Source organism: Miniopterus schreibersii (assembly GCF_964146895.1).
Source record: "Miniopterus schreibersii genome assembly, chromosome: 2".
Classification (NCBI taxonomy): Eukaryota; Metazoa; Chordata; class Mammalia; order Chiroptera; family Miniopteridae; genus Miniopterus; species Miniopterus schreibersii.
Window position 1 is genome coordinate 168157882 of NC_138102.1, and position 25778 is coordinate 168183659.

At 45.0% G+C, this 25778-nt stretch overlaps 2 protein-coding genes across 15 annotated transcripts in view; both read left to right on the forward strand.

Annotated features, from left to right (window-relative positions):
* Nucleotides 1-15393, forward strand: part of CHD4 (chromodomain helicase DNA binding protein 4) — a 28904-nt gene extending 13511 nt beyond the window's left edge. For 5 of the 11 annotated variants that reach the window (XM_081127435.1, XM_081127440.1, XM_081127437.1 and 2 more), the window contains exons 23-40: nucleotides 1548-1672; nucleotides 1967-2204; nucleotides 2369-2544; nucleotides 6134-6314; nucleotides 6399-6485; nucleotides 6576-6664; nucleotides 6767-6900; nucleotides 7219-7363; nucleotides 7477-7642; nucleotides 7904-8001; nucleotides 8093-8222; nucleotides 8488-8559; nucleotides 8856-8993; nucleotides 9248-9356; nucleotides 9468-9600; nucleotides 13282-13477; nucleotides 14437-14600; nucleotides 14774-15393. In XM_081127435.1, coding sequence (XP_080983561.1) covers nucleotides 1548-1672; nucleotides 1967-2204; nucleotides 2369-2544; nucleotides 6134-6314; nucleotides 6399-6485; nucleotides 6576-6664; nucleotides 6767-6900; nucleotides 7219-7363; nucleotides 7477-7642; nucleotides 7904-8001; nucleotides 8093-8222; nucleotides 8488-8559; nucleotides 8856-8993; nucleotides 9248-9356; nucleotides 9468-9600; nucleotides 13282-13477; nucleotides 14437-14600; nucleotides 14774-14791 — 2399 coding nt within the window. In that variant the 3' untranslated portion in view covers nucleotides 14792-15393. Of the gene's footprint in view, nucleotides 1-1547; nucleotides 1673-1966; nucleotides 2205-2368; nucleotides 2545-6133; nucleotides 6486-6575; nucleotides 6665-6766; nucleotides 6901-7218; nucleotides 7364-7476; nucleotides 7643-7903; nucleotides 8002-8092; nucleotides 8223-8487; nucleotides 8560-8855; nucleotides 8994-9247; nucleotides 9357-9467; nucleotides 9601-13281; nucleotides 13478-14436; nucleotides 14601-14773 lie in introns of all 11 variants that reach the window. The other 6 variants (XM_081127436.1, XM_081127431.1, XM_081127439.1 and 3 more) reach the window with 2 other exon arrangements.
* An 826-nt stretch (nucleotides 15394-16219) lies between these two features.
* On the forward strand, nucleotides 16220-25481 carry NOP2 (NOP2 nucleolar protein). Of its 4 annotated transcripts, none has more exons than XM_081127443.1 (18): nucleotides 16220-16234; nucleotides 16320-16409; nucleotides 16671-16780; nucleotides 17813-17858; nucleotides 18038-18126; nucleotides 18303-18332; nucleotides 18372-18538; nucleotides 20291-20346; nucleotides 20469-20629; nucleotides 20728-20927; nucleotides 21070-21159; nucleotides 22047-22134; nucleotides 22211-22351; nucleotides 22912-23051; nucleotides 23200-23289; nucleotides 23426-23548; nucleotides 23667-23895; nucleotides 24682-25481. In XM_081127443.1, exons 3-18 carry the CDS (start codon nucleotides 16675-16677, stop codon nucleotides 25353-25355), a joined length of 2430 nt encoding a protein of 809 aa, XP_080983569.1. In that variant the 5' UTR covers nucleotides 16220-16234; nucleotides 16320-16409; nucleotides 16671-16674; the 3' UTR covers nucleotides 25356-25481. The 4 variants fall into 4 exon arrangements, with proteins under 4 accessions (XP_080983569.1, XP_080983570.1, XP_080983567.1 ...); XM_081127444.1 differs by having other exon boundaries at nucleotides 18315-18332; XM_081127441.1 differs by having other exon boundaries at nucleotides 18303-18538.
* The last annotated feature ends 297 nt before the right edge of the window (nucleotides 25482-25778 follow it).

A 25778-nucleotide genomic window follows, 5' to 3' on the forward strand; every position in this document is an offset into this window, starting at 1 on the left:
CTTGCCTGGAATCGAACCCAGACCTTTCAATCTGCAGGCCAACGCTCTAACAGCTGAGCAAAACTGGCTAGGGCTATTTTGTTTTTTTAATCCTCACCTTAGAGAGAGGAAGTGGGGAGAGAGAGAAACATGGATTTGAGAGAGAAACATCAATTAGTTGACCTCCATATACTCTCTAACTGGGGATCCAAACCTGTAATCCAAGTATGTGCCCTGACTGGAAGTTGAACCAGTAACATTTTGGTGCATGGGCGACGCTCAACCAGCTGAGCCACTCTGGCTGGGCACTACCTCTTCTTTTTTTAAAAAAATAATTTTGGACTCAAACAGAAAGTTGCAAAAATAGCACAGAGAGTTCATGTATATTCTTCATCCAGTTTCTTTTAATAACAATTTATATAACTACAGTACAATTATTAAAACCAGGAAATGAGCCCTGGTATCATACTGTTAAATAAACTATAGACGTTAATTGAAATGTCACCAGTTTCCCCCCTAATGTCCTTTTTTTTCTTAAATATGTTTTTATTGATTTCAGAGAGGAAAGGAGAGGGAGAGAGAGAGAGACAGAAACATCAGTGATAAGAGTCATTGACCAGCTGCTTCCTGCACACTCCCTACTGGGAATCAAGCCCTAAACCTGGGCATGTGTCCTGACCAAGAATCGAACCAGGATCTCCTGGATCATAGGGTCAATGCTCAACTGCTGAGCCATGCTGGCCGGGCCCTAATGTCTTTTTACTATTTCAGGATCCAAGCCCAGATCCCACATTGATTAAGTTGTTGAGTCTTTTCCTATCTGTGACAGTTCTTCATTCTTTCCTTTTATTTCATGACATTGATGCTTTTGTATTTTTTAAAAAATATCTATTGATTTTAGAGAGAGAGGAGGGGAGAAGGATAGAGAGATAGAAACATCAATGATGAGAGTCATTGATCGACTGCCTCCTGCATGCCTCCCACTGGGGATCGAGCCCATAATCCAGGCATGCATCCTGACCGGGAATCAAACTGATGATCTCTTGGTTCATGGGTCAATGCTCAACCACTTAGCCACACCAGCTGGGCGACATTGATAACTTTTGATGATTACTGGTCAACTATTTGTGGGATGTGTCTAAGTTTAGGTTTGTCAGTTTTCTCATGTTTAGATTGAGATGAGAGAGTTTGGGCAAGAATACTAAGAAGTGAGGTTGTGTCCTTGTCAGTGCATCATATTGTGGGGGAGGACATGATGATGTGAATGTCCCATTGTTGGTGATGGTAGCCTTGACCACTTGTTCAAGTGGTATCTGTTGAGTTTCTCCACTTTAAAGTTAACACCCCCCCCATTGTCATTGATAAATATCTTGATATTTGAGACTGTGGTGATACCCTTTTTTTCCTTAGATTTTCACTCTGATTTCATTATCCATCAGTGGACCTTGCTTACAACAATTATTTCTGTGGTGTTGGCTCATGAGGTTTCATATTTCTGACGTTCCTTCTACCTTTACTAATTGGAATTCAGGAGACACTTCTAATGATGATTTTGGTTTCTTTCTTAGCACCGGGTGCTCAGCAGTTCTGCTTCTTGCTTTCCACTCGAGCTGGGGGCCTTGGAATCAATTTGGCTACTGCTGACACAGTTATTATCTATGACTCTGACTGGAACCCCCATAATGATATTCAGGTGAGCAGAGGTAGCAGCCTGGTATACAGTAACTTATTACAAGTGAATAGAGGTTTTTTATGGCTGTCACTGTATCATAAGCCAGAAAGTTTGGGTTATCTGTGCTCCTATTTTGGGTAGCATGTTAGAGGATGGTGTCTGGGGGCAGGGGTGCAAAAGGAAGTTTTGTATAAAGGCAAGCTGCAACTCTTGCCTGGTACTGAACTTTGCTTATAATGTGGAAGTCTAGGCAAGAGTGAAAGCAGGAAAATATGGTTACTTCAATTTCTGGCTTTGTTCTGTGCCCAACTCCAGGCCTTTAGCAGAGCTCACCGTATCGGGCAAAATAAGAAGGTGATGATCTATCGGTTTGTGACTCGTGCGTCAGTAGAGGAGCGTATCACGCAGGTGGCAAAAAAGAAGATGATGCTGACGCATCTAGTGGTTCGGCCTGGGCTGGGCTCCAAGACTGGATCCATGTCCAAACAGGAGCTTGATGACATCCTCAAGTTTGGCACTGAGGAATTATTCAAGGATGAAGCCACAGACGGAGGTGAGCTAGTCAGGAACTTGTTTTGGTTTGGGGCTTGGCCACTCTAAAGGGTATCTTTGATACCTAGGGTCCCGGGACTTGGACCTAGCGTCCTGTGGAACTTGCTTATTCTACTGCAGCTGCTGAAGCTGACTTTGGGTGTATGGGCCCTTGATTCTTTATAGGAGGAGACAACAAAGAGGGAGAGGATAGCAGTGTTATCCACTATGATGATAAGGCCATTGAACGATTGCTGGACCGTAACCAGGATGAGACTGAAGACACAGAATTGCAGGGCATGAATGAATATTTGAGCTCATTCAAAGTGGCCCAGTATGTGGTACGGGAAGAAGAAATGGGGGTGAGTATGAGTCCAAGGCAGTGCTTTGCTTGGTAATAGATCCAAAAATTGGAACTGAGACCAGGATGGTATTTGAGATAGGAGGAAAGTATCTGTAGGCAAATTAGTACATTGATGAGTTGATATATATCTCCTTATGAAAATAAATACTGTAACATATGACTAGTCACATTTTCATCTTTGCTGTGGCTGTCAGGAAACCTACAGTCAAATTTCACACTTAAACAGTTATATTAGCTCTTTATCAGAATCTCATTTTCTCTTATGTATTTTGTTAATCCTACAAATAAACTTTTGTTTGCTATTTCAAGCTTCTTTGGAGAAAAGACAAGGAATAGGATACATACCTAGACAGCCTGTCTCCCTGTGCTTTTTAAAACATTAGAATTGTTTTCCCTTTTTTTTTCTTCCCTTTTCTTGGTCTTTTTAAGTAAAATAAAACAAAACAGAAAAATACTAAAACAGTGATAAAATGTGTGGCTTCTGTAATAGTTTTCCCCCCCCCCAAATGATAGAGTTGGGTATAAAATGAAAAAAGTTGCTTTCTCCTTTGGTTCTCTTTAAACCACTCAGCTCAGGGTTCTTTGAATTGACATAGGTTCCTGGTGGCCTTTACCATCTTTTCTCATCCTTCCAACTCAGAACCATTCCTCTTGCTGTGTTTTTGTGATATGTATCTATTATTTTTGTTCTTGAAGATGATGCTACTAACTTCAGTTGTGTGTAACTGGTTGAAAAGTCTGACATAGGTCTCTAGACTGAATTCAATCAAAACTGCCCTCCTAAAGGTGCTCCACATTTCTGCCAGGGCAGTGACTGCATACAGAATTGATTGCCTGGGGCAGCCCGTGCTGAGTGGTTGGGAAGGGAGGGGTGATACTCTCCCTCCCATTGGTAACCTCTGCTAAGGATTACACAGATATACAAATGGTCCTCTTATTAGTGGCTGCTGTTTACTTTATAATATTTAAAAGTTTTATTTTTTGAATAGATAGTAATTTACATGGTTCAAGATTTAAAAGATACAAAGGTATCTCTTCCACCCCTGTCTGGCTACCTAGTTCCTTCCCTCCTTGGGGATAACTGATATATATCAGTTTCTTATGTATCTTTCTAAAAATATTTTATTTACATACAAATTACATATATATCCATACATACACACAGAGAAATATACACACATTTTTTTCCTTTTAAACATGAAAGTAGTTTCTTATACATGATATTTCCTACCTTGCTTTTGTCTTCTTAATAAATCTCTTTTAAAATTTATCTGTATTGTTGAAAATATTACTTGTCCTCCCTTTTTTCCTCATTCTCCCCCACCCTCCCGTCCCCGACCCCACTTAATAAATCTTGAAGATATAGTCTAAGTCAGCACATAAAGAGCTCCCCAAGCTTTTTATTTCTGAATGGTATATCCTTGTTTGAAAATACCATAATTTATTTATTTTTAAAAGTTGAGGTATAATTGACATATTGTAATGTTTCAGATGTACAACATCATGATTTGATTGAAGTGATCACAATCTAGTTAAATTCTGTCACCATATAATTACTTTTTCCTTGTGTTGAGAACTTATTTTTAAAAAAAAATCTATCTTTATTGATTTCAGAGAGAGAAAGGGAGAGGGAGAGAGATAGATAGAAACATCAATGATGAGAGTTGTCATAGATTGGCTGCCTCCTGCATGCCCCTGACTGGGGATCGAGCCGGCAACCTAGGCATGTGCCCTGACCAGGAATCAAACTTCGATCTCCTGGATCCTAGGTTGATGCTCAACCACTGAGCCACGCCCAGCCGGGCTGTTGAGAACTTTTAAGATCTACTCTCTTAACAACTTTCAAATATGCAGTACAGTATCATCAACTATATTCACCATACTGTACATTACATTCCCACAACTTAACTTATTTTATAATTGGAAGTTTGTACCTTTTGACCCCCTTCACCCATTTTTGCCCACCCCCAATCTCCAGCTTTTAGTTAATTAGTTTAACATTGATGGACATGTAGGTTTTTTGTTTTTTTTTTTAATTTATCTTTAGCCCGGCCGGGCGTGGCTCAGTGGTTAAGCATCGACCTGGGATCCAGGCGATCAGGGTTCGATTCCCGGTCAGGGCACATGCCCGGGTTGCGGGCTTGATCAATGACTCTCTCATCATTGATGTTTCTGTCTCTTTCTCCCTCTCCTTTCCTTTCTCTGAAATAAATATATATATTTTTTAAAAAAATTTATCTTTATTGTTGAAAGTATTACAGATGTGCCCTTTTTCCCCCCATTGACCTCCTCCACTCCTCTAGGTGGTGTTTTTTTTCAATCCTCACCTGAGGATATTTTTTCCATTGCTTTTCAGAGAGAGTGGAATGGGGGGGAGAGAAAGAAAGACAGAGAGACATCGATATGAGACAGACACATTGATTGGTTGCCTCCTCCCCATGCCCCAAGCGGGGCCTGTGATCAAGCCTGCAACCGAGGTACGTGTGTACCCTTGGCTGGAATCGAACCCGGGGCCCTTCAGTCCGAGGGCTGACGCCAAGTTGGCTAGGGCCCACTAGGTTGTTTACAGTATTATGCTAGTAGCAGCAGTTTAATTCTAACGTAAGGGATTTGGAATCAGTTAGTGGTCCTGAAATGTCTGAAAAGGTAACAAGACTTTCAGAGGAGCATAAACATTCCAGGGACATAAGATATATACAGGGTGTCCCCCAAAATGTCTACACACTTTGAATGATTATAAAGTGTTTATTAACACACAGCTCATTTTCGAAATTTAAAAGGATCTACAGAAATGAATACTTTTTTTTGGTCAGTGCCTGTTTTCGAACTGATGACCATTCTGGTCCAGGCACTGCTGATAATGTGAAGCAGTGGAATTGCAAACATTAAGAATCATTTCGTTCAGTATTTGTGTGCCCTCAATTCATCGACTGTTGTGGGTTGTTTACCATAAAATTTATGTAACCGCATAAAAAAAGTCTAGTGGCACTTTAGGATAAGTTTTCTTTGTTTAAAGCTTAGCCTGACTTTACCCATTATTTCAAATCAGTTAAGCCTGGAAAGGAGTGAAAATTGAGTTGTCAGCTGTTAAAGTGTGTATACTTTTTTTCGGACACCCTATATATGTAATTCTTGCACATAGTTTGTAAACTTAGGAAGTTTAGAAGAACAGAAGGGCTTATGTCCCTTCTACTTTATCTGTTATGAAAATCTTTTGCAGGATTTCAGAAGTGGCTCCATTCTGCTTTGCTAAGGCTCTAACCTCTTTTCTGCATTTACTGTCTCCCAACTGTGTATGTGTCAGTATAAAGGATAGAAGAAAGCACATTATTTCTTCATCCAGTTCTTGTGATAATGGCTCCATCCCCTTTTTCTTTAGTTATGTTGATTGCTGATCTACACATAATTATGAGGAGCCATGCTGCATCAATTCAGTTTCTTTCAAGTTCTTAGGTCCAAGCAGGCACACCAAGTATTTCAGAGTCCAGTCATGAAAAGGAGCTAGCAGAATGGGAACTGTGAGGACCAGGGGTAGCTGGTGGTGCTGACTTCAGCACCCCTGAGTCCTGGCCCTCCCTCTGTCCCAGGAGGAAGAGGAGGTAGAACGGGAAATCATAAAACAGGAAGAAAGTGTGGATCCTGACTACTGGGAGAAATTGCTGCGGCACCATTATGAGCAGCAGCAAGAAGATTTGGCCCGAAATCTGGGCAAAGGAAAAAGAATCCGTAAACAGGTCAACTACAATGATGGCTCCCAGGAGGACCGAGGTGTGTGTGGCCGGCCCCGCCCCCCACCCATGGGCCGTTCCACTAGAGCAGTGGGCCCCGCTCATCTGCCCTCTCTCCCTCCAGATTGGCAGGACGACCAGTCCGACAACCAGTCCGATTATTCAGTGGCCTCAGAGGAAGGTGATGAAGACTTTGATGAACGTTCAGAAGGTGAGGGCTAGGCCTTTCTGCTGGTTGTTAAAATACTACTTTGTCTAATACCCCTACCAGTATCACTCATGCATTCTTTTCTTCTTGCAGCTCCCCGCAGGCCCAGTCGCAAGGGCCTGCGGAATGATAAAGATAAGCCATTGCCTCCTCTGTTGGCCCGTGTTGGTGGGAATATTGAAGTAAGTACCGTATGATTCTAGGGAAGGGTGGGTTAGTGCTGATAGTGGGTATTTGGTGGAGTAGGACCTGCTCCCTCTCACCTACGTTCCTTTTGCCCCTAGGTACTTGGTTTTAATGCTCGGCAGCGAAAAGCTTTTCTTAATGCAATTATGCGATATGGGATGCCACCTCAGGATGCTTTTACCACCCAGTGGCTTGTGAGAGATCTTCGAGGCAAATCAGAGAAAGAGTTCAAGTAAGTTGAGAGATGGAATAGGACTGACATAATGCAAGGGCTTTTAATCTCTGGTCATTCTGTAGCATTAGTCCACCTGTGCAGGGAAATGGAATGTTTTCTCTGATGAGGTTGGCAGGTGAAGCTCTTAGTAATAGAGTTGTGTTCCTATCTGGGGCATGGCATGGAGTCTGGAGACCAGTCTTCACTGTGATGATGGGCTTTACCTCAAGAAAAAGCCATAGTTGTCTAGGATAATATCTTAGCTGGTGATGGGGAAAAAATCTGATGCGGAGTTGGCATAATCGCTGTTTAACTCGTTTCTCTACTTCACTACAGGGCTTACGTCTCTCTCTTTATGCGGCATTTATGTGAGCCGGGAGCAGATGGGGCTGAGACCTTTGCTGATGGTGTCCCCCGAGAAGGCTTGTCTCGCCAGCATGTCCTTACTAGGATTGGTGTCATGTCCTTGATTCGCAAGAAGGTAAGCCCTGAGCCTCTCTCCATTGTTCAGGGTTTCTAGGGGAAACTGGAGGATGATAGGAAAGGAGCCTAGAGCTGGAATTGAGTCTTCAACATCTTGTTTTGTTGCTACAGGTTCAGGAGTTTGAGCATGTTAATGGGCGCTGGAGTATGCCTGAACTCGCTGAAGTAGAGGAAAACAAGAAAATGTCCCAGCCAGGGTCACCTTCCCCAAAGACACCTACACCCTCTACTCCAGGGGACACACAGCCCAATACTCCTGCGCCTGCCCCACCTGCTGGTAAGTCTCTGGCTGTACTGTCATTTCTGTCCCTCTCTTCTTGTCCTGGCCTATGCTTTCTCTGCTCACCTGTGCTCAGTTCTAACAGGGGAGTCTGGCAGGACACATAGCAACTTCCCTCTCAGTTTAGGAGGGCCGTCCTGAGTATAGGGCTGGCTCTTAAAGGCACGAGAGGACAATTGATGATAAGACAGACTGGGAAGTTATGACCTCTCTAATCTAGGACCTTCTTCCTAATCAGTTGTCTTCTATTGGTTGCAGAGGATGGGATAAAAATAGAGGAAAATAGCCTCAAAGAAGAAGAGAGTGCAGAAGGAGAAAAGGAGATTAAATCTGCAGCACCTGAGGCCACCGTTGAGGTAAGAGATGGATGCCACACCAAAGGTAGATGGATGAACCCACTCTTCATTGTTGGCCTATCTGCTTCAACTTCTCTCTGTTCCTTTGAAGTGTCCACAGCCCCCTGCTCCTGCCTCAGAGGATGAAAAGGTTGTTGTTGAACCTCCTGAAGGAGAGGAGAAAGTAGAAAAGGCAGAGGTGAAGGAGAGGACAGAGGAACCTATGGAGACAGAGTCCAAAGGTATCTACATTTTCAAGCACTACAGATCCTTGTGTAAAGCAGTTGCTGTTGGACTTCCAGCCAGGCTGTAGAGATGTCAGGAGGAAGTCACACACTGAAGAACACTGTGCCCTTGATTTAAATTGTGGGTATCCCCCCACTTAAGACATCTTTTAAGACTTTAATCATAAAGATTTTGGTTTAGGGTTGTTCCAGTTGGATAGTGTGGAACAGCAGAGGACATTCTTCTTTAGATACATTCTTCAGTGCGATCTGTTCCCTGCAGGTGTTGCAGACGTGGAGAAGGTGGAAGAGAAGTCGGCAATAGACCTGACCCCCATTGTGGTGGAGGACAAAGGTGGGTGCTTGGAGAAGCTGACTCTGCTTTAGGGGGCTCTGCAACTAGAACAAGGACTTGATCTCTGGGACACTCCCCTTCCAACCTCCAGCCTTCCTAGTTATACCCACATAGCCATTATCCCAAGTGAAGACTCCATTTGTCCCCACATTTAGTTGTCATTGGGCCATTGGCACCTTTTCTGGGTTTGAGAAACGTGTGGAAAAAGGGTGGAGGTGGATGATATCGTGTAGCACATAGTGCTATGGATAAGGGCCACCGTGTGTGCAGCTAACGTTTTTCTTCATATCCTGTAGAAGAGAAGAAAGAAGAAGAGGAGAAGAAAGAGGTGATGCTTCAGAATGGGGAGACCCCCAAGGACCTGAATGATGAGAAGCAGAAAAAAAATATTAAACAACGTTTCATGTTCAACATTGCAGATGGTGGTTTTACTGGTATGAAAATGAGGGACCCACTGGGGTTAGAAGGATCTGAGGTGAAATTAGGGTTGCTGTTAGAAACGAGGGCACAGAAATGCACCTTTATTAGACGAGGAAAGCCAGGCTGATTGCTTATTCTTCTGGGTTCCATGTTAGCCACAGGCATACTGTTAAAATGGTATCATGGGCACATGAATAAATAGCAGTTTGAATTCTCACAGAAGTTTGTCTTTCTTTTTCTCCTCTACCTTCCCTAAATTCCGTTTTAGAGTTGCACTCCCTTTGGCAGAATGAGGAGCGGGCAGCCACAGTCACCAAGAAGACTTATGAGATCTGGCACCGACGGCATGACTACTGGCTACTGGCTGGCATCATAAAGTATCCTTTTCCTGAGTCTGGGTTGTGATTTTTGGTTAAGGTTTCTGAAGGTTTCACAGATTGAGCTTCTTACTTTCCTTGTTTTGTTTTTCCTGAGCAATTTTCCAATAGCCATGGCTATGCCCGGTGGCAGGACATCCAGAATGACCCACGTTATGCCATCCTCAATGAGCCTTTCAAAGGCGAAATGAACCGTGGCAATTTCTTAGAGATCAAGAATAAGTTTCTAGCGCGAAGGTTCAAGGTGAGCAGGATGGGGAGGAATACCATGTTGGAGTGACAGCCCTTTAAGTGTAGAAGGAACTGCAAAGAAGGGAGTATGTTCATGCAACTATACTGTTTATTGTGTTCTCCTGTGTACTTAACCTTTTGTATTCCGTGAAAAGCTTTGTTTCCAAGTATCTTCATTGTTAAAGATCAAGACATACAGACTTGAAAATTAACCAGCTGTTCAAGGGCTGAAGATGACTACCTAATGAATGATGCAGACTCTAGTGTAGTGCGTGTGTTGGGGAACACTGTAGGTTGAAGTGTTCAGGAAAGATACAGAGGTGGATTGAATTGGATCTCTGAGGTGGCAGGGGTGTCAGTGGGCTGGTGGTATTTTTTCTGGGTCTGAGAGCACCTTTGTGGATAAGGGGTGGAGTGGATGCAAAAAGGAGATGCACAGTGGAGCTCCATTTTCAGAATCACTGGGGCTAAGAAGCCCAGGACTGAAGGGAGTCTTACTCAGAAATTTAACAAATAGGTATTGAGGGCACCTTGTGTGCAGACCATCAGAATGGGAAAATGGGATACCATGAAGTTAAGACATGTGGCTCTAAAGCCAAGTACAGTTGGGGGAGTAAGAAATGTACACTAATAAACCCTCACACATTATGTACTAAGCAATGAATGGCACAGGGATACAAAGACAAGGCACTTCCAATTTAGAGGCAAATGTGTGATTAAGACTCAAGGGTGGGGAACCTTTTTTCTGTCAAGGGCCATTTGGATATAACAACATTTGCAGGCCATACAAAGTTATCAACTTAATAATTAGCTATGAAAAAAGCTCCTAGATTTATTGAATTTCGAGTCTCGCCTGTGGTTGCCTTGGCAGGGCCAGACCAAATGATTTCTGGCCCACGGGCTGGGTGTTCCCCACTCCTGGATTAAGTGAATGCCATTTTGGGTATTGAGATGGAGACTGCTGAATCCATAAGAAAGTTCTCCAGACGGAATTTGGGGAGCAGGGAGGGAGTTCACAAATGGCTGCATGGGGAAGGTGGCATTGGAATTAAGTTTTGATGAATGGAATATGGAGATTGTTGGATAGAAACAGAAGGCTGTTTGAATTAAAACCAATTAAGTTGGGCAAAGACATAGAGGCAGCAGCAGAGCTTAGGGTGTTTGGAAACAGCAAATTAGCCCAGTTGGGTTATAGAATACACTTGAGGGAGGGAGTTTGGAGAAAGAAGTAAGGGCTAGAGGTCAGTAGGTGGGTTTTTGGCACTAGATAAGAGAGTGTGGACTTTACCCTATAGTTAATGGGTAGCTATTGAAGGTTTGTGAAGAGTTTTGATATGACCAAGGGAAATGGAAACAACATTCATGAAATTACAGAACTATCATACAGTCATGAGGTAGTAAGGGCTGGACTATGATGCTCGTTGTGGAAAATGAAAAGGATAAGGTAAAGGAAATAAAGAATTTATGGAATTTACTGATTTACTGTAGGGGTGAGCAAACCTTTGTGGGACATACGGTCTCTGTTGCAAGTACTCAACTCTGTGGTAGTATGAAAGCAGCCATAGGTGGTAAATAAGCATGAATGTGTTACAATAAAACTTTGTCAACACTCAAATTTGAACTTAATATAATTTTTATGAAGTGTCACAAATTATTCTTATCTTCACTTTTCAACCATTTAAAAATGTAGCTCTCTGGCCGTACAAAACAGGTAGCAGGCCAGATTTGGCCCCCAGGCCATAGTTTGCTGACCCCTGACTTACTGGATTTGAGATGCAAAGGAGTAAGACGCCAAAAATAACTGAAGCTTTGAGCCTGAGTCACTGAGAAAATTAAATTATCATTGTCATACCAGGAAAGTGAGGAAAGGGAACAGTTTGTAGGAAACAAATTCAGTTTTAGGTAAGTCATTTGGTGTTTCTCACCAGTAAATAACCCTTCCAGTACCTGCACCACTGTAAACAAGTAGGATCAAAAGAGTGACCATCATACATGCATGGAATCAGAACAATCAGTGCTTGATCTGCAGGACTGAAAAACATCAAATCACTTGCATATAGGTTCTGGCTGACCTAGGAGAGGAGAAATCTCTTGGGAGAATGCTTTAAAAGAACAGTAAGCCAAGGGCTGATCCTGGAGAAAACTCATAGTTTGGGGCAGGAGAAGGGAGTTGGTGAAGGAGATAGGGTATATGGATTGAAAGCATATGCTTGACCTGTTTGGAGGTAAATTAGTAGGCCCTGATGGAGCCAAATCTTGTGGGAGAAACAACAGCTCATTATCCTCATACTGTCCTTTTTCCTGACCCCTAATTGGATTCTCTTTTAAGAATCAGTGGATACTTGAACAAATTAAGTCTCATAAGTTCTGAGTCAATATTCTGTCTTTTGGATTATATTTCAAAGACTTTTACACAGCGCCGTCAGGTGACAGGTACAAGAGTTTGTTGCGGTGTGATTTTTGGTGTTGGGGCCTGGAGGCAACCTAGATGTTCGAAATTAGAATTGTGGATAGAGAAAATGTGGATTCACATCATGGAGCACTAAGCAACAGCTGGAAGCAGCAAAATGTGTGTGATATAACAACGTAAATGGAACTTTTAAGAAGATACGTAGTGGGGAAAGGAAGGAAAGCATTTTATATATACAGAACATCATTCTGTAAATTAGAAATGTGCACAATCTTTAAGAACATCCACCAAAAGACACACAGTAAGTATATTAGAGGGGTTACCTATTGGTGAAGGGAAGAAAGGGAGTGAGAAAATGGAGACAAAGGAAACAACAGAAAAAAAAATTTTTTATTAATTTTTTTTTCAGAGGGAGAGAGAGAAACATTGATGTGAGAGCAAGACATTGATTGGCTGCCTCCTGCATGTCCCCTACTGGGGATTGAGCCCGCTACTTGGGCATGTGCCCTGACCGGGAATTGAACACGCAACCTTTCAATGCACAGAGTGACATCCAACCAACTGAGCTACACTAATTTTAAAGAGTAAAACAGTTTAAGTGATATGATATGGCACATGGTAGATATATCCATGGGATGGCTACTGTGCAACCATTAAGAATCATTTATGAAGTTCAGTTACGAATAAAAGATGCTTACTATGTAACTTTTATTGAAAACATAATATAGATATTTATATGTAGTTTCAATTATGTTAAAAATATCTATGGAAAGAAAATCCTCAGAACGTTAATGTCTCTAGAAGGTAGAATTATTTGTGAATTTTTTTTTTTTAATATATCTTGATTTCAGAGAGAGGAAGGGAGGGGGGGAGAGAGAGAGAAACATCAACAATGAGTCATAGATCCACTGCCTCCTGCACGCCCCCCACTGGGGATTGAGCCCCAACCCAGGCATGTGCCCTGACCAGGAATTGAACCACAACCTCCTGGATCGTAGGTTGACACTCAACCGCTGAGCCATACTGGCCGGGTGTGATTTTAATTCTTTATACATTCTGTATTTTCTAGATAGTGTTTTTATCATTTTTGTATAAGAGCGAAGCAATAAAGGGTAGAGTTTTAAAAGCATGGACTTCCCAAAAGGGAGTAAAAAACAAGTAATGCAGTGGTGAACTGGGTGTAGGGGAGCAGTCCTCCATAAGATTATAGGTTCTGAGAGGCCCGTCAGAAATAAGCAAAATGAGTGTCACTCCAACTTCTGTTCCTCTTTATCCTTTGTCCAGCTTCTAGAGCAAGCCCTGGTGATTGAGGAACAGCTGCGGCGGGCAGCTTACCTGAACATGTCAGAGGACCCTTCTCACCCTTCCATGGCCCTAAATACGCGCTTTGCTGAGGTGGAGTGTTTGGCAGAGAGTCATCAGCACCTGTCCAAGGAGTCAATGGCAGGAAACAAGCCTGCCAATGCGGTCCTGCACAAAGGTAGCCAGTGGCTCCCCTGCCTCCTGCTGACTCAGAGTCCTTCCTCCTCTGCCCCGCCCCAATACACATTTACTCCCTGTTTCCAAAACCTTTTTCAGAACCCCTTTGTCTGGGAGCTTAAGATGTGCTACAGGTCTGTGCCTTCCTCCTTGGGAAGCTATTATGTTAGAGGCAATCAAGGACACTAGTTCATTGCCTCTTTAACTCTTTAATATATTCAAGTTCTTGGAGGTGGAAAGCAAAGGAGAATAAAATAGTGTCATCTGGGATACTTTATAGAGGTAACTTCAGGTGATTTAAGATCCCAGCAAATTCTAGACCCCTTTCAACATTTATTTCTAATTAAAGTTAAAACACTGTGAGGGAGGTGGAAAGTGAAATGAGAAAAAGAAGGTATAAATAATGGAGGAGGAGACAGCTCCAAAAGGTGGAGAGGAAAGATGAGAAAAGAAACAATAGGAATAAGCTTCTCAAGAAGTAGAGGAAATAGAAACAATAGGGAGCAAAGGACAGTGAGGGTTAGGTGACTTTAAAAGGCATAGATACAAAATAGGGGGATGTAAAGTACAGCATAGGGAATATTGTCATTAATATTGTATGACTGTATGGTGTCAGGTCGGTAACTAGACTTATCAGAGGATCTCTTTTGAAAGGATATGATTGTCAACCACTATGCTGTGCACCTGAAACTAATATAAAATAATATTGAATGTCAACTGTAATTGAAAAATAAAATCTGAAGAAAGGCATAGAATCATGGACAGCTGGAACTGAAATATTGAGGAATAGGAATTTGAACATGGTAGACAGGTCAGGTGACTCTGATAACGGACAATTCAACACTCTAGCACATCAGTTACTTGGTCGTTGAGAAGTCATGGGCAGCGCACAGGTCCACTGTGGTAAGAAGAATCATGGTCTTGACCGCCACAACTCACCCTCCCCCCCTCCTTGTACAGTTCTGAAACAGCTAGAAGAACTGCTGAGTGACATGAAAGCTGATGTGACTCGACTTCCAGCTACTATTGCCCGAATTCCCCCAGTCGCTGTGAGGCTACAGATGTCAGAGCGTAACATTCTCAGCCGCCTGGCAAACCGAGCACCTGAACCTACTCCACAGCAGGTAGGATCATTTTTTTCTGTCCCCTTGTTCCAGCGGAGCCTTTCTGGAACGTGTAACTTTCGCTCTGTGTCCCTAAATGGGCAGGTGGGGCTGACTTAACCAGGGAGTTCTCTTGGGATCTGGTGAATACCTGTGGTCTGGAATTCTGACTTCATGACTCTCTTTTGCTACAGGTAGCCCAGCAGCAGTGAAGATACAGACTGATAACCACCTTCACCGCTGAGCAGTGACCTTCCTCACTTTCCCTTGCCCAGCTTCTACCCTGGGGGCCTGAGAGACCCTCTCCTTCCTTCTGCCCATCTTCCATGTTGTAAAGGAACAGTCCCCGGTGTACTGGGGAGGGGAGGGAGTGAGGGGCAGTGGTGCCCTTCCTACTGGAGAGACATGCAGCAGTAGCGCCGGCGCCGTCTGCAGGGAGCTGGCGGGCTAGCTGGCCTTCTTCTGGGCCCTGGCTTTCCCCACTGTAACGTCTGTTACACACAAACTGTTGTGGGTTCCTGCCGGGCTTGAAGAAAACGATCTGAATTTCTTCGTTCTTTTGGTTTTATTTTGTTGATTTATTTTGTGTTTTCTTTTGTCCTTTTTTGGGGTATTCAGAGTGGGCTGGGCCCCTGGGTGAGACACAGCTACCTCTGTTGGCATCTTTTTAATACCAGGAACCCAGCGGCTCCAGCCACGGCTAGAATGAAATAAAGTGGAAAAAAAGAAAAAAAAAAAAAGGAAAAGAACCAAAAGCATAAAAACCACAGCAAAATTTCTTGAAAATTGAAAATAAAAGTTTCCTTGTATTTTAGTGCTCTGGTTCAGTGTGGGTGTAGGTGCAGGTGGATGAATGTGTATGACGGGAATCCTGGAAATGGGTAGTTGGAAAATAACGTTTCCTTATGTTCTGATAGTTGACAAAAGATCTGTCATGTGTGTGTGCATGTGCCCTTGCCCTGTGTGCTCCGGACCAAGGAAGATGGCTCATTTTCCTCTTGTGGAAAATGAGAGGCTCCACAACAACCTGGGTTCATACTCTGTACTACCATTTAATGGCTGTGTGACTTTAAGGAAGTTCACTTTTCTGGGCTCTAGATTCCTCATGTATAAAATAAAGGTAGCTTCCTCATAGGAAAATAAGTCCTTCCAGTAAAGTACTTGGAACAGTTTTTAACAGCTACTAAGCATTATCTTACTATTAGAAGGAAGACTGAAATAGTTTTTTCTTGCTCACTTGTGTGAAGTCAGGATGCAAGATGTCCTCCTGATCTCCAGTTGTGAACCTAAGCAGAGAAACCGTACCTGACAGTCTGAACAGGGGTCTGTGGGATCAAGGAAGGGGGTTTCCTAATCAAAGGGTTGCGAGTAGGTAAGGGGTCCGAGGTTCCATGATCTTGAGACTGGAGGAAGGGTGGAGGGTACCAGGAGGAGGGCCCCGCTATTACGCCTTGGTTTGAGGTGAGGCTCTGAGGTACCGGTTTTCCCTACAGAAATCTGCACTGAGGCGAAACGCCAAGGCCATGAGGGAAGGGCGGGGAAGCTGAAAACGGCCCCGCCCCCGTTGCCGTCTCCGCGAGGAGGAGTAGAGCGGTCCGCCTCCGAATTTTCCCGGGCCGCACCGCTGACTTGCCGGCGCACGTTCCTAGGCGCCAGTACGTTCTGGGTTCCGCTGTCGGCCGGAAGAGGCGGGGCCATGAGGCGTGCGCGCTCCGTGCGCTTACGTAAAACGTTTCCTAGGAGGGTGGCATCGGAACTGTAGTCTCAGACTGCACGTGGGTTGCTGCTCCTGTTACCGAGGGAGCGTCTGGGGCCTGGTCCCGCTTTCAGGTGAGCCGAGGATTCGGGGGGTTCTGGAAGAAGTCGGGGGAGGGAGCACTGACCTGGGCTGGGGCATGAGGAGGGGAACGCTGTACAAATGGCGTGGAGTCCGGGTCTCGTCCTGGAATGGAGTTTGGTCAGACCTCCAGGGGCTGTTGGGGGTGCTGAATCGAGGTTGTGGTGAAGGCGATGCCCTTTCCCACTCTGATACAGTCTGCGGTCTGCCTTTCCCTTTCCAACACGCGCGACTCACTAATTTTTCCCCCCCAGTACCATGGGGCGCAAGTTGGACCCTACCAAGAAGGAGAAGCGCGGGCCGGGCCGAAAGGCCCGAAAACAGAAGGGTGCTGAGACTGAACTCGCCAAATTCTTGCCTGCAGGTGAGGATCAGGCATGCCTTCTGATTCTCCAGGTTTTACGCCGTTTTTTTCATCTATATTCATAACCCCCTCAGTTTTTTTAGTCTCTACGTTCTGTTGAAGTGGAATTTTTTCTGTATGAGTTATTAGGAATAAGTATGAATGGAACACTGTCATCAGCGTGTAGAACTTAGGGAAAATGTGACAAGGACACAAGTATCCATAACAAGGAGAGGTGTGGTTTAACATTGAAGGAGTTCAAAAGAAGGGGAGATCCCATGCAGTTAGAGAACTTAGATTTGATTTTAAGAACCTGGGTCTTGGGAATGGGTACATTTTAGCAAGTGGAATTTGGGAAAGGGACAGGCCAGTCACTGTGAACTGCATTGTGGAGGGGATGGAGATGGGAGTGCACAAATCTGGTTCCTACATGGTGAGTAGTCTACTGCATGGAAGAAGGGTGGGAGACAAGAGTCAGCAGGTAGTTTGCATTGCACATTGGAGAAAAGATGCAGTTTATTGAGCTAAACATTATACTGAACCCTTTGGACACATTGTATTGCTTCATTCTCTTAGTGCCCTGTGAGAAAGGCACTGTTAAGGAAATGAATGTTGAGAGATTATTTGCATACAGTTACTAAATGGCAGGGCTGAGATTTAAACCTTTTATTTCTTGGAGAATGTATGAAAAACAGCAGTTGTAAAGGTAAAATCTGCTCAGTAACTGGTAACCAGTTAAATTGAGAGTATAGGAAAGGGCAGAAGAAAAAGTAACTTTTCATCCTGTTACCAGAATGGTGATGGTGCTATTTATTGAAATCAGAAGTCTGGACAGAGGTCCTGTTTGGATTTGGTTGCTGAACAACTAGGTGGAGATCATCTCCTTTACATTTTTAATCCAGCTCCTGGTAAAGCACTGTGGAATGAATTAGAATCCTTTCATTAGTGTACTAACTCTTTCCCCACTTTTATTTCCTCCCCCCTTGCTCTTTATTTCCCCTGTAACTTCCTGTTCTCTTTTTCTGTCTCCTCTTCTCTCCCTCTCTCTTACAGCTGGTGATGAAAATTCCAAAAGGCTGTCTAGTCGTGCTCGAAAGAGGTGAGTGTGGATGTTCAGACTTACGTAGATTAAATTGGTACTGTTTATCTTCAGCCACATGATCCCATGTGATCATGCTGATGAAAAGGGCTCTTTGGGGACTATCACATTTCCTTGTGATGGGAAATGGCAGAACCTGGAGGTATGTTCTATTTTTCTCACTCCTTACATATTTTCAGGGCAGCCAAGAGGAGGTTGGGCTCTGCTGAAGCCGCTGAGATGATTAAGTGTCCTGGGGCCAAACCATTGCCTGGAAAGCTATCAAAAGGTCAGTGAAAATAGGAGCTGGGTGCTACGTGAAGAGTCCTGTGGGTCCTGGGTAGGGAAGGGTTTGTTGATCTTTTCTGGAGTGAAAGGAACAGTCAAAGGACATTCTTGGGGGTAGATAGTACAGGCTCCATCAGTGCGTGGCTGCCATTGGTGCAGGATTCTTCAAACCCTTAGGGATCTTTGCAGGAACTCTCCATACACCTGGTAAGAAGGGAGCCCAGTCCTTATTTAACACTGCTCAAGGCAAGAAGCGCCCAGCACCAGCCCATAGCAGTGAGGAGGAAGAGGAAGACTCCGAAGAGGATGGTGTGGTAAACCAGGGGGACCTCTGGGGCTCTGAGGACAGTGATGCAGATATGATAGATGACTATGGAGCAGACTCCAGCTCGGAGGATGAAGGTGAAGAGGAGGTGAGTTTATTTCTCTGGACGTTCAGGAAAGGATCCTTGCATTTTAGAGTCTTTCCACATCCTTGAGATGGGGATAACCCTGAGTAGAGAAAAGGGATTTTAGTGTTCCATCACTGTTTTCCTATCACCTTATGGCTTTTTGGGGCACCTGCAAGTTTAAGTGAGCTGTTTGATGGAGCACTTTAAAATATGAGAATCTCAATGCTGACGAGGATGTGGTAAGGTGGACACTTAACACCCCACTGATGGGAATAGAAATGCACACACATTTTTTTAATATAGCATTTGCTGAGAACTGTAGAAACTCTCTTTTTTTTTTTTAAAGATCTTTTTATTGATTTTTAGAGAGAAAGGAAGGGAGAAGGAGACAGAGGAACATCTGATGTGAGAGTGAAATGTTAGTCTGCTGCCTCTTGTATACCCCCTACTGGGGATCGAACCAAAAACCCTGGGCATGTGCCCTGACTGGGAATCGAACTGGCAACCTTTTGGTGCATGGGACAATGCCTAACCAACTGAGCCACATGGGCTAGGGCTAGAAACTTTCTTTACCTAGTAATTCTATTTAGGAAGATGATTCAGAATGTGAACAGATTTATTTACTGAGGTGTAAGAAGTTACTTATATATTCCACAGTTAGTATGTGGGTGTGTTATTAAAAAGTTTTAAGTAATATAGAGTTGTATAAAATAAAAAGGCCCTGGTGTGGCTCGGTTGGGTGGCATCCCATGCACCGAAAGATATTTCACTCTCTCAATCCATCTCCCTCCCCCCCACTCCCTCTCTTCCTTCCCTCTCCCTTCTCTCTCTCTAAAAATCAATTTAAAAAAAAAAGAGAGTTCCCATTTGCATCCCTCTCCCACAGCCCCCTTCTCTCTTTAGAGCTCCTATTATGAGATTGCAGGCACTCTGTGGACTCTAATGCCAAAAACTCTGGAAAATTCCCAAGTACCTAAGAGGCATAAGTAATTATGGTTCATTCATACGCTAAATTAAAGTTTGGCCATTGTGTTTGAATATGCCTATGATCTGTGAATGAGAAAACAAAGGCAAGAAACAAATTTGGAAATGCATTGTAATTTTTTAACTGTGAAAAGTAGAGTAGGGAGCATTTGAGATCTTGCTTCTCCAGCAATTGTCAATTTTGGCTCAAATGAACTCTTACACAGATTCTCTTTTTAAAAAAAAAAAAAAAAAAAAAAAAGCCCACTTGGGCGTGGCTCAGTGGTTGTGCAACGACCTAGGATCCAGGAGATTGCGGTTCGATTCCCGGTCAGGGTACATGCCCTGGTTGCGGGCTCCATCCCCAGTCGGGGGCGTGCAGGAGGCAGCTGATCAATGACTCTCTCATCATTCATGTTTCTATCTCTCTCTCTCTCTCTCTCTAAAATCAATAAAGACATTTAAAAAAAAAAAAAAAAAAGTAAGTCTGGAAGAAAATATGGCAGGAAGGATGCCCAAGGGCAGTTTCTGTCCTCCCTTTGTACATATGGGTGTGCGCACATTTTAAACGTAACGGAAAGGGGAATGCAGAAGTAGATAGAAAAGTATAATGAGCCCTTTGAATCTATCACTTAGTTTCTATAGTGGTCAATATTGTGCCAGTCTTAAATTCGCTTCTTTGGGGTGTTTCTTTCTGAAAACAAGTATGACATTTGTATTTAGGAAAAAGTAAAATACAGAGATACAGAGTGCTTGTGGGTTGGTGGGAGGGCAAGCTTTGCATCACCAGCCCTTTGTCTCTTTTTTTAGTTGCTGCCCATTGAAAGGGCTGCTCAGAAGCAGAAAGCCCAAGAAGCTGTTGCTGGGTGAGTCTTTAGAAACTGTTTAGGCTGGAGTATAGCTAGCAGCTGTGATAAAGGAAATGGTGAGAAAAGAAGAGGTGACTGTTTTGATCTGTGAATCACTCTCTTCCTGGACCTGTTTCTAGGGGCCAGTGGAGTGAGGAGGAGACTGATGAGGAGGAAGAAGAAGAGAAAGTGTCTCCTGAGTCAGGCCCCCAAAAGGATGATGAGACAGATGGGGGCCTACAGATCAACCTGGATGAGGAGGAGCCCTTTGTGCTGCCCCCTGCTGGGGAGAGGGAGCAGGATATCCTTCCAGTGAAGGGTGAGGCGTAGGGGAGGGTGCTTACTGGAGGGGATTTCCAGGCCCTGGGACTTTATGAAACAGTTCCTGAACAGGTCCACATGCCCAGGCTCTAGACTTGCAACGAGTTCACAAGCGCATCCAAGATATAGTGGGAGTGCTGCGTGATTTTGGGACCCAGCGGGAAGAAGGTCGGTCTCGAGCTGAATATCTGCACCGGCTTCAGCGGGATCTGGCTACTTATTACTCCTATGGAGACTTTCTGCTTGGCAAGCTCATGGACCTCTTCCCTCTGTCTGAGGTACTGAATTGCCAGTCTAATGCTCCTCCTGCTTTCCCTTTGTCACCTTCTTACCCTGTGTAAGGAAGGCAGTCAGCTCCCTTGTTCAATTCTGGCTGAGATAGGCCAGTCTGACTTGCTCCTTGCCGTCTTGCTTTCCCAGCTGGTGGAGTTCTTAGAAGCTAATGAGGTGCCTCGTCCCATCACCCTCAGGACCAACACCTTGAAAACCCGGCGCCGAGACCTTGCTCAGGTGAGGGGTGGGTTTTGAGATTTTCTTGTCTCTGGGAGGTACTGACTTCTGTTAACCACAAGACTCCCCTATCCCACCCTGACTGGTATAGGTTGTTGGTACAAGCATGATTCCAGGAGGCAAACTTTTGTAGGCCTGGTGTCATACTGGGTCTGACTCAGGGCCTAGGACCTCTGTGAAGTAGGATACTCGTCCCTTTAGCCTCTGTTCCCTGGGACATTTGAGACATCTGAATCAGGATAAAAGTGCTACCTCAGGAATGGGAAGGAGTTGTCTGCTTGTTAGATCATTGAGAAGCTGATGAAACTGATTCCTGCCCCCCAGAAAGAGACCCAGTACATATGTACAGTGTTTCAAGCTCATTGTTTCCAAGGGCTCAAGGACCCCAGGTTAAAGACCCCTGTTTCTAAAGTCCAGTTTACCTGTGTGTTTTGTATCTCCTGGTATGAAGATAACCTGATAATTATCTTTAATGTGCTCTAGTCAATAGAATTGAATTTTAGTATGGTAAGGGGTTCTAAACCTCTTGGAAAATTGGTGTCCCCTTCCAGGAAATAGCAGGAGCTGGTGCAGTCTGCTTCACTAGAATGGAGTTCAGACCTTGAGTTAGAACCAAGGCTAAGGAGAAGGACACTAGGGGGTGGGGTGGGGTGGGATGGGATGGGGTGGGGTGGGGTGGGGTGGGGTGGGGTGGGGTGGGGTGGGGTGGGATGGGATGGGATGTGAGAGAAGAAATTGTAGTCAGTGAGTCTGTGGTGATTGTGTTCTAAGAGCTCTAAGAGTTCTGCTACAGACTTCCTGATAGGACCAGGTTTTCATATCTCCATCTGTTTTCTGGGTATAGTAACCTATGAGGCTTTAAAAATCTTCATTCTTCATACCTTTAGGCACTAATCAATCGTGGGGTTAACCTAGATCCCTTGGGCAAGTGGTCAAAGACTGGACTAGTGGTATATGATTCCTCAGTGCCCATTGGTGAGTGTTTCCTGCTCAGTAGTCCTTCTTCCCCTGCCCTTGTCCCAGCATGTCACAAATGGGTCCTCCTCCACAGGTGCTACTCCCGAGTACCTGGCTGGGCACTATATGCTACAGGGAGCCTCCAGCATGTTACCTGTCATGGCCTTGGCACCCCAGGAACATGAGCGGATTCTGGACATGTGTTGTGCCCCTGGAGGAAAGACCAGCTACATAGGTACAAGAAATGCAGGCAGGGGTAGGATTTATTTGGGTCTCTACTTTTGAAAGTAGATGGGGTTGGTAACTTACTAGTGCTCAGGAAACAGTGCACAGACAGCTAGCAGAGTGGTGAGCAGCACAGGCTCTGGAGTTGGCCTGAGTTCTAGCCCTGTGGGTACCCCTTAGTACCTCTAATTTTCTTTTGTCACTTGTAAAATGGGGTGGTAATTGCTTGGATTGGCTGTTATATTATGCTTGGGTTGTGAGGGTTGAGATATGCATATAGAGGTCCTTGGCATAATAATTAGTTGTAACCATTTTTGATTAAGCTGTTATCACTTAAGTCACTTAGTCTGTAGGACCAGAGAGATGTTCAGTAACAGTGGAAAAACCAGTGTTGACCCAATACAGACAGGGGAGACCCATGCCATAGGCAGTGAGGAGCAGGGCTTGTTGGGAGTGAAGTTTGCCTTGAGGTGCTGAGACTTCATCTGTGGATTCCTGGGCTGGAGTGTGACTAGCAAGTGTGGGGGCCGAGGAGCTGACTGCTGAGCACTGTATCCTCCCTCCCCTCAGCCCAGCTGATGAAGAACACAGGTGTGATCCTTGCCAATGATGCCAATGCCGAGCGGCTCAAGAGTGTTGTGGGTAACCTGCACCGTCTAGGAGTCACCAACACCATTATCAGCCACTATGATGGGCGTCAGTTCCCCAAGGTGGGACTCCCTTCTGTGCATCTCTCCTGAGGTGTCCTCCAGTTCACCTGCCTCCTTCCTGACATCAGAATGTTTAGACTTGCCTCTAGAAATAAATGGTGCAGTATTGGTGACTAAAAAAGGTGATTAACTTACCCTTTTTCCCCAGGTGGTGGGGGGCTTTGACCGAGTACTGCTGGATGCTCCCTGCAGTGGCACTGGGGTCATCTCTAAGGACCCAGCTGTGAAGACTAACAAGGTAAGGAGCTGGGGTGGGGTGGGGTAGCTGAGAGGTCTTGGCTGGGTCTTGCAGAGCCTGAATGGGAGGTGGAATGTCCTCTTCCTCAGGCTGCCTTTTGAAATTCTGACACCCTTGGGTCTCTGTCCTGGGACAGGATGAGAAGGACATTCTGCGCTGTGCTCACCTTCAGAAGGAGTTGCTCCTGAGTGCTATTGACTCTGTCAATGCCACCTCCAAGACAGGAGGCTACCTTGTCTACTGCACCTGTTCCATCATGGTGAGGCCTCTGCCGTGGCAGAGCAGGAGGGCAGGGCTGGGAGACTATTTGCCATTTAGAGCTCTCTTCAGCTTCAACTCTGCTCTTCTTTCCATCTTTGTCTCCCCCACATACCCAGGTGGAAGAGAACGAGTGGGTGGTAGACTATGCCCTGAAAAAGAGGAATGTGCGGCTGGTGCCCACAGGTCTCGACTTCGGCCAGGAGGGCTTTACCCGCTTTCGGGAAAGGCGCTTCCACCCCACTCTGCGTTCCACCCGCCGCTTCTACCCTCACACGCACAATATGGATGGTTTCTTTATTGCCAAATTTAAGAAATTCTCCAATTCTATTCCCCAGTCCCAAACAGGTGAGTGATCATCACTGCCTTTGCTTTTTCTGCCTTTTAAGAGTCTTTATAGTGTGACGGGAAGGGAAGGATTTCTGCTGCCCTTATCATAGCCTTTGCCTGCTTGGATAAGAGACCCCTTTCATCCCAACTAGACTTATTCCTGAGCCTGGACCCCATTGGAGTTAGCGTGCTCCTGTGGATGGGGGCCTTTTCCTTTATTCTACCAAGTGGTTGCACTTGTTTGGCACTAAATGTGTTCCCATTGTGGGTTGTGGTTTCTCTTCCATCTTGGCCCAGGGTTGCCTTACTGGTAATGGACTTCTGCTGGTCCAGCATTGTCAGCACTGGGTTGGCAATAAAACTTCTCAGAACTGTCTGTTCTCTGAGGCCATCACACTAATTACAGATTGTTTTCTCAGCCATCTTGAGGAGTCTGTCCTGGATTCAAGGGGAAGGGTGGGGTTTTCTGAAACAGGCTTAGAGCTCTGCATGCTGGGATATAACCTGGGTTTAGGGTGTCGTGCTACCTGCTGTCCTCAAGGGGGTACAGCTTCCTCTAAAAACTTTTTGGTCCAAGTGATCCCCTCTCTTTAATGCAAGGTTCAAATATGACTTGAGTGAAGGCCAGGTGATACGCGAATCCAGGTAATCTGCTCTAAGGCACTGTTCCAATTATGTGGAGCACTTGGCCAAGAGATAGTACCCAGGCAGTTTCCTTATTTTAATGCCTCTTCGTGTCTCCACCACTGATGATCAATACCCAGTGATGAGGTTCTTTTTCTCAAACAACCTGTTTCATTTTAGCCCCAGGAAATTCTGCAACATCCACCCCTACAAATCCAGACTTGCCTGACCTGAGAGGACAAGTGACCCCCAAGCCTGAGAGCAGCAACCAGCCTGCCAAGAAGGCCAAAGGGGCTGTGAAAGCAGAGCAGCACTTGCAGAAACTGCAGCATCCCAAGAAGGCCTTCTTTCCGAAGCAGAATGGTATTCGCAAAGGGGCAGACTCTGAATTGTCTACCGTACCCTCTATCGCAAAGGCCCAAGCCCCCTCCAAGCTCCAGGATAGCAGTCAGCTAGCTAAAAAGGCTGAAGTGATCAGGAAACCAAAGGTGACTGGGAAACTAAAGCAACAGTCACCTAAACTGCAGTCTTCCAAGAAAGTTGCCTTCTGGAAGCAGAGTGCTCCTCTCAAGGGCATGGATACAGAGATACGCCCTGGGCTGTCCCTTTCCAGGACTCAGGCCACTCAGAAGCCTGAGAACTGTGTTCAACCCCTTGGCTCTTCTCAGGGGGCTGAGAAGGGAAAGCAGCAGGTGCCACAGAAGCCTTCCAAGAAAGCTGCCTTCCAGAAACAGAGTGGCACCCCCAAGGAACCTAAGACTCCTACCATGTCCCCCCTTGGTACCAATGGGCCCCCACCAGCAAAGAGGAGAAAATCTCAGTCCAGAGCCAGCAGCCAGCCACTGCTGTCTTAGATGGATGGTTGAAACTAGATGGGGGTGACTCCTTGCTATTGTCACTGGGTTGGAACTCTTACCTCTGTGAGGATGGCTTTCCTACTGTGCATATGAATTTTAATATACATTTTACAATCTCTGGTCACTGTGTTTTTTTTTGAGGGGACTGGGTACTGGCTTTGCTGTTTTAAAGGTAGAGCTGGGAGGGTGGGTCAGGGATTCTCTTAAGGGGGGGAACAGTGGTATACTGAGAAATCAGGTCAGTTTTAGGTTCTTGGGATCCCTGGGACTCTCCAGGGATCTAGGGAAGGAAAGTCTAAGAGTTAGAGATAGGGTGTTGCGAGGAGAGGAGGGCAATAGGGGTGTAGGGAAGATGGGCTTCCTGCCGCCAGCACCCATGGCATACTGGAGGACCTAGATTTTCTGCCTCCCTGGCCTGGG